The 8,650-nt window shown below is 37.7% G+C and overlaps 1 protein-coding gene across 1 annotated transcript in view; it reads left to right on the forward strand.

Annotated features, from left to right (window-relative positions):
- Positions 1–4,809: 4,809 nt before the first annotated feature.
- The window catches only part of LOC110442608, a gene marked incomplete at both ends in the record, with an annotated part of 23,037 nt that continues 19,196 nt past the window's right edge, over positions 4,810–8,650 (forward strand). Inside the window, one exon of the mRNA XM_021486293.1 lies at positions 4,810–5,067. Coding sequence (XP_021341968.1) covers positions 4,810–5,067 — 258 coding nt within the window. The remainder of the gene's footprint in view (positions 5,068–8,650) is intronic.

Below are 8,650 nucleotides of genomic sequence, written 5' to 3' on the forward strand. Positions count from 1 at the left end.
GTCCTACTATTGGTTGATATTGTCCTACTATTGGTTGATATTGTCCTACTATTGGTGGATATTGTCCTACTATTGGTTGATATTGTCCTACTCTTGGTGGATATTGTCCTACTATTGGTGGATATTGTCCTACTATTGGAGGATATTATCCTACTATTGGTTGATATTGTCCTACTATTGGTTGATATTGTCCTACTATTGCTGGATATTGTCCTACTTTTGGTGGATATTGTCCTACTATTGGAGGATATTGTCCTACAATTGGTGGATATTGTCCTACTATTGGTGGATATTGTCCTACTATTGCTGGGTATTGTCCTACTATTGCTGTATATTGTACTACTATTGGCGGATATTGTCCTACTATTGCTGGATATTGTACTACTATTGCAGGATATTGTCCTACTATTGCTGGATATTGTCCTACTATTGGAGGATACTATTGGTGGATATTGTCCTACTATTGGAGGATATGGTCCTACTATTGGTTGATATTGTCCTACTATTGGTCGATATTGTCCTACTATTGGTGGATATTGTCCTACTATTTTATCCTACTATTGGTTGATATTGTCCTACTAGTGGTGGATATTGTCCTACTATTGGTGGATAATGTCCTACTATTGCTGGATATTGTCCTACTTTTGCTGGATATTGTCTTACTATTGCTGGATATTGTCCTACTATTGCTGGATATGGTCCTACTATTGGTGGATATTGTCCTACTATTGGAGGATATTGTGCTACTATTGCTGGATATTGTCCTACTATTGGAGGTATTGTCCTACTATTGCTGGATATTGTCCTACTTTTGCTGGATATTGTCTTACTATTGCTGGATATTGTCCTACTATTGGAGGATACTATTGGTGGATATTGTCCTACTATTGGTAGATATTGTCCTACTATTGGAGGATATTGTACTACTATTGCTGGATATTGGCCTACTATTGCTGGATATTGTACTACTATTGCTGGATATTGTCCTACTATTTGTGGATATTGTACTACTATTGGTTGATATTGTCCTACTATTGCTGTATATTGTACTACTATTGGAGGATATTGTCCTACTATTGGAGGATATTGTACTACTATTGCTGGATATTGTCCTACTATTGGAGGATACTATTGGTGGATATTGTCCTACTATTGCTGGGTATTGTCTTACTATTGCTGTATATTGTACTACTATTGGCGGATATGGTCCTACTATTGCTGGATATTGTACTACTATTGGTTGATATTGTCCTACTATTGGTGGATATTGACCTACTATTGGTGGATATTGTCCTACTATTTTATCCTACTATTGGTTGATATTGTCCTACTATTGGTCGATATTGTCCTACTATTGGTGGATATTGTCCCACTATTGGTTGATATTGTCCTACTATTGCTGGATATTGTCCTACTATACTATTGGTGGATATTGTCCTACTATTGGTAGATATTGTCCTACTATTGGAGGATATTGTACTACTATTGCTGGATATTGGCCTACTATTGCTGGATATTGTCCTACTTTTGCTGGATATTGTCCTACTATTGGTGGATATTGTCCCACTATTGGTTGATATTGTCCTACTATTGCTGCATATTGTACTACTATTGGTGGATATTGTCCTACTATTGCTGTGTATTGTCCTACTATTGCTGTATATTGTACTACTATTGGCGGATATTGGCCTACTATTGCTGGATATTGTACTACTATTGGTGGATCTTGTCCTACTATTGGTGGATATTGTCCTACTATTGGTAGATATTGTCCTACTATTGGAGGATATTGTCGTACTATTGGAGGATATTGTCCTACTATTGCTGGATATTGTCCTACTATTTGTGGATATTGTCCTACTATTGGTTGATATTGTCCTACTATTGGTGGATATTGTCCTACTATTGGTGGATATTGTCCTACTATTGGAGGATATTGTCCTACTATTCCTGGATATTGTCCTACTATTGCTGGATATTGTTCCATACTCGGACGTTGCTAATGCACTATCTTCGACAGTATAACATGTTTTACAGAATGGAATATACTTTAATTATAGTGTTTCAGTTTAAAGGTATTGTCGAGGTCCTGGATATATGACGTCATTTAAAAAGATTCACTGATGTTTTAACATATGGGTAAATCAGAGCAACATCACTGCCCCTAAAAGATGTAGGATTATTTAAAGGACATTATATGTAAAAGGATTAAGGCTGGGTTTTAGTAAATAATGTCATAGCTTAAAAGAACAAAATAGTCCTTCGCTCGTACTCATCAACCAAGAATGTGACATTCGTTCCTTGGATTGAAGTGATCCTATATTTGTTCGTATCGTTACCGTAACTCGGTTAGTAATCTGTGTAAGATGAAAGGGGAAGAAATTATCGGATATTTTCTCTTGGAGTTGATCATTATTGTAAGTAAGATGATAGTGAGAGAAGATATCGGATATTTTTCCACGAGGAAATAATTATTATAAGAAAGACAAAACATTAAAATGGGGTCATTCTGGGGTTGTGTCGTATGGTTGTCTAGTATTATATATTTTCACCAATAACATGTGTACAATCCATGCTTTCCTTGCAATAATGTCGTGATGAAACGGTCATATGTAAACAAAAAGCTGAACTAAATCTGCTCGACATTAATATGCTCATGTGAAAAGTTGGAATACCAATTTGTTGACACCAGTTGTTTGGTTGTTTAAATGTGGTCGTCCTTGGTCTGTCGCCTGTCCTTAAACAATTATTGTTTATACTATTTTAAAAAAAAAGACAGATCTTTCTCAAATTTCATTTGGAGATTTCCCTTGGTCCGTAGATTTGAAATGTGTTATTTTTAGATTGGCGAGGGGAAAGATGGTCACCAGAAAGACATCTTAATTTCTTGACAGTTCAAGTTTGTTATCGCTATTTCTCTGGAAGTACTTCACAGAGCTATTTTTAACACTTTATATGTACTAGCAGATTCCTCTTGGTCCCATATTGTGCCTGTTTTATTTTTAGACTGATTGCAAAAACATGCCAGACAACCATATTGTAATTTGAAGTTCAAGTTGGAAAAGAGGAGACAATATCAAAATCTAACACTCGTCAAATGTCCTAGGGTGCCACAATGAAGTGATCGATATTGTCATTAAGTTTGACCTAGGGTGTGACAATGAATTGATCGCTATTGTCATTAAGTTTGTCGTAGGGTGTGACAATGAAGTGATCGCTATTGTCATTAAGTTTGTCCTAGGATGCGACAATGAAGTGATCGCTATTGTCATTAAGTTTGTCCTAGGGTGTGATAATGAAGTGATCGTTATTGTCATTAAGTTTGTCCTAGGGTGTGATAATGAAGTGTTCGCTATTGTCATTAAGTTTGTCCTAGGGTGTGACGATGAAGTGATCGCTATTGTCATTGAGTTTGTCCTAGGGTGTGATAATAAAGTGATCGTTATTGTCATCAAGTTTGTCCTAGGGTGTGTCGATGAAGTGATCGCTATTGCCATTAAGTTTGTCCTAGGGCGTGACAATGAAGTGATCGCTATTGTCATTAAGTTTGTCCTAGGGTGTGGTAGTGACGTGATCGCTATTGCCATGCCGTAGGTTCATGTCACTATAAAAAAGAGGTTTCAATTAGTTTTGCAAATTAAAGGACTATAAATATCAATTTAGCGCCACATTCAAGTTCAAGTTCTTTATTCACCAAAAGTCTTAAGACTTATAGGTACAAAGTAATCATGATACATTGTACATGTATATATGTTATAGGAGAGTGACTATAAGCATACAAGTGCAAACTAAACAAAGAACATAATACAAAAGCACAAAAATTATAAATACGTGTAGCTAATTAATCAATTTCGCCGCTTAGTGGCTAGATATAAATATTTACCTAGATTTGACAACTCTTTGACATTATTTACAGATAAAAGTTGGACAAGTTTGTAAACAGAGGGACTCTTATAATAATACTTCTTTATATACTTTAACCTCAAATCATTATAAAAAGGACATACAAAAATGAAATGAAATTCGTCCTCGACGTCTCCCAAATCACATTTGCTACAGTTTCTATTTCTGCGAATGATATTATTGTGTCTACCCTTTTCGATATTCAGTTGATGAGACGACGTTCTAAATTTAGTTAACATATATTTGTATTTTGTTTCAATATGTTTACGGAGATAAAACTGAATACTATGACTGTCTATAAGATATTGATATAGTCTACCTTTTGATGAAGCTGCTATCTTTGCCAACATATTTTGCTTAGGAACATCTTTCAATCTGTGTTCAATAATTTCAAAAGTGTTTACCAATGGTAGATTCAATTCAAAAATATAACATTAGAATGAACGCTTTGACAAGTGGAGTAGAGTAGACCCCTTCCGTAATGACAGATACAAAAACAGATCAACCAATTATAGTAGTTACAAACGGAATTCCGACAGTCGGTTGAAATTGTCTTCCAATAATTTAAAAGAAAAGTTGACAAAACAAACGTTGATCACGCTGACGAATAGAATATATCCTTTCGGATAACATGTTTCTATTACCTACAGGACATTTGTGTGAGTTTTAGACACTAGTCACTTATTTGAGCCGGGATTTAATTGTAGCATAAAAGTCATCCTTTAATTCATATTGTACTGATGCCTTCACTTGAATAAGCAGACTCACAGTATTATTGGAGAACGCCTTTATGTCTTGTTTTGACAGGAGACCCCATGACGGTTACCGTATATTGTACGGGAATCGTGCAACTTCATAATGGGTGGGTTTTTTTCAAATTATTGAGATATTGTAATTCACTTTCAGAAAATACCCATAGCTTAGAGGTATCAGTTTCCTGTGGAGGTGAATTTTCTGGAAAAGTTCCGGTCATTATACAGCCAAAGAACCAATGCTCGTGTGCCGTACCACACAGCAACTCCACGGCATGGATTTCAAAAGTGTGCTTCCAGGCAGAAGAATTACATTTCATCGTTGAGGAAAACACTAAATCCGTTCGACTAGGGAATGTAGCTTCTTGCGAGTTTGGACATGGATTCAACAGGACATATACTATTAAAGCAGGTAGGTTTCGTATTATCGAAAAGTATTTACTGTACTTAAAAAAGCCTTACAAAGTTTTCATTTTAATATATTTATATTTCTCTGTGATTTATGATGTCTTTCAATGTGCTTGGCTCAACTCGATCCCTGTCTTGAACCCGAGGAAAATGTTTAGAAATAAGCTGAATTGTGGGAGTAAGTGATGAGAGCTGGTCATCATACATGTGCTAGTACAGTCTGCTGAGCGGTTGGAGTTGAGCTAGGAATAGGGGTGAGCTGGTAGTGAAACATATCAAGTTAAGAGTAAAACTTGTAGTAAGCTGGTGCTCTTATACGGTCAGCAGAGTGTAATAGTGAGTTGGTAGTCTCATCATTTTAACGTCTGGATTGATTGTTGTTTTGTGTCCTACCCACAAATAATGCGATCATATGGCAATTACTCTAGAGCCACTCGATAATTCAGAGTGCCTTCACATCACATCTTCTCAGAGCTGATCAGACACAAAATGGGGTTAATGAGAGGGAGAAAAGGGAGACCCAAATATTGTTCATAACCAGTAAAACAATGTGATGCATTTGATGTCCTAAATCAGAGGGTATAAAGCACCGGTCTACTATTGGGTCGATTTGGTGTCCTAAATCAGAAGGTACAATGTATAAAGGGCCGGTCTACTATTGGGTCTATTTTGTGTCCTAAATCAGAGGGTATAAAGCGCCTGTCTACCAGTGGGTCTATTTGGTGTCCTAAATCAGAGGGTATAAAGCGCCGGTCTACTATTGGGTCTATTTGGTGTCCTAAATCAGAAGGTATAAAGGGCCGGTCTAGTAGTGGGTCCATTTGGTGTCCTAAATCAGAAGGTATAAAGCGCCGGTCTTCTAGTTGGTCCATTTGGTGTCCTAAATCAGAGGGTTTAAAGAGCCAGTCTACTATTGGGCCCATTGGTGCCCTAAAGGAGGCACGGTAGTCTAGTGGTAGGACGCCGGGCTCGTGACCGAAGGGTTGCGGGTTAGAGTCACGGCACGGCACTGTGTTGTATCTTTGAACAAGATACTTTACTCCGCTTGTTCCAGTCTACTCAGCTGTAAATGAGTACTTGTTTGGACAGTGCTAGAATTGTTGAATGCTAGCTGTGAGCGCCTACATGGCAGCACTGGCTGTATGCTCCCCAGGAAGATATTGGCTGGATGCAAAGGCCTATTACCACGGATATTAAATTGTGAACCGCTTTGAGACGACCTACGAACTAGGTTGTGATAAAGCGGTATATAAGAACCTCGAATTATTATTATTATTATTATTATTATAAAATCAGAGGGTATACAGTGCCGGTCTTCTAGTGGGTCCATTTGATGTCCTAAACCAGAGGATATAAGCCCTAGTCTTCTAGTGGGTCAATTTTGTCTCCTAAATAAGATGTTTTAATGTAAAGCCCCGGTCTCTCAATGGGTCCTAAATACTCGGTCTACTGTTGCGTCCTAAAAACCCGGTCTATTAGCGGGTCCTAAGTCCCCGGTATATTAGCGGGTCCTAAGTCCCCGGTCTATTAGCGGGTCCTAAGTCTCCGGTCTATTAGCGGGTCCTAAGTCCCCGGTCTATTAGCGGGTAATAAATCCCCGGTCTACTAGTGCGTCCACTTTGTGTCCTTAAATAGAGGGTACTTTGTGTCGCCTCGCTCTACTAGTGGGTCTGACTTACTTAACATACAGCAAACACTCCCCCTTTCTGTAATATTGTTCTCACAATTATTATTTTTGATGACAGAAATAAAGTTGGTAAATGTAGAAAAAATAATATTTTAAATTGGTTTCTTTGTAGCCGTATGTGCAAAGAGGCTAGACGACGCAAAACAATACGTGCGCATCATCTTAAAACAATAGACATGTCCATATGTATATATTATTGATTTATTTGACAGATGTAATATAACTTGTATCCTTACTTTTGTTGTTTACACGGGTCTGTTGAGGAGAACATTGCACCCTGATAACAAAAATCATCGTGTCTTACTATTTAGGTTTTCTTGGCCAAGAAACAAAAGTAGGTGAACTTGGATTTTTTTCATTACCATGGCACAGTAGAGGAAGCCTTGTTTGATCCGAGAAGCCTAAAAGATGATTATGGTAGACACTACAGTGATTGGGTAACATATTTTATAAACACATATGACTTCGTATTCCCGTTCAGGCACAGTTCTGTCTAGCCATTCAATACACCATGTTTTAAACGGGCGACAACATGTGTCTCTTTTGTCAGAAAACGCATCTGCCCAAGCTCCGTTTAATGCCAGCGGAAATTGCTTCCGTTTGTGATCTCCATACTCCGAATATAAACCCATGGGGTTGTGCTGGAGGTATTTAAATTCACACAGCTAGAATTAATCAATTTTCTCATCCCCTTAATTTCTAGCGTTGTTTTGGTAAATCTTTAGTTAATTGAATGTGTTCAGGAGTATCTGCGTTACTCCTTTTTCATGCATTATTACATGTCCTTGTCAAGGAATTGGCATTTTCTGTCGTTATATTACCTTCCCATGGTTCTAGACTTAAGTATTCAATCGACCAATTCTTTATAGCGAAAAAAACTATTGATTTTTCAGGATCAATCTGCAAAATGTAATTCATATGACATGTGATTTTTCACGCATAGTGTTGGCTTCAATGTAACCGATACTCTGTAGAAATATACTAGTTCCGTGTAACTATATCTCTGCAGCGTACTCTGTAGCGTGAAATATACCAGCTTCCGTATAACTAGCACTCTGTAGCGTGAAATATACCAGCTTCTGTATAACTGGTACTCTGTAACGTGTATATACCAGCTTCCGTATAACTGGTACTCTGCACCGTACTCTGTAGCGTGAAATAAACCAGCTTCCGTATAACTGGTACTCTGTAGCGTGAAATATACCAGCTTTCGTATAACTGGTACTCTGCAGCGTACTCTGTAGCGTGAAATATACCAGCTTCCGTATAACTTGTACTCTGTAGCGTGAAATATACCAGCTTCCGTATAACTGGTACTCTCTAGCGTGAAATAAACCAGCTTATGTATAACTGGTACTCTGTATCGTGTATATAACAGCTTCCGTATAACTGGTACTCTGTATCGTGTATATACCAGCTTCCGTATAACTTGTACTCTGGAGCGTGAAATATACCAGCTTCCGTATAACTGGTAATCTGTATCGAGAAATAAACCAGCTTCCGTATAACTGGTATTCTGTATCGTGTATATAACAGCTTCCGTATCACTGGTACTCTGTAACGTGTATATAACAGCTTCCGTATAACTGGTACTCTGCAGCGTACTATGTAGCGTGAAATTAACCAGCTTCTGTATAACAGTTACTCTGTAGCGTGAAATATAACAGCTTCTGTATAACTGGTACTCTGTAGCGTGCAATAAACCAGCTTCCGTATAATTGGTAATCTGTATCGTGTATATAACAGCTTCCATATAACTGGTACTCTGTAGCGTGAAATATAACAGCTTCTGTATGACTGGTACTCTGTAGCATGAAATATACCAGCTTCCGTATAACTGGTACTCTGTATCGTGAAATAAACCAGCTTCCGTATAACTGGTACTCTGTAGCGTGAAATA

This window comes from Mizuhopecten yessoensis, unplaced genomic scaffold (genome assembly GCF_002113885.1).
Source record: "Mizuhopecten yessoensis strain PY_sf001 unplaced genomic scaffold, ASM211388v2 scaffold1889, whole genome shotgun sequence".
Taxonomy (NCBI): Eukaryota; Metazoa; Mollusca; class Bivalvia; order Pectinida; family Pectinidae; genus Mizuhopecten; species Mizuhopecten yessoensis.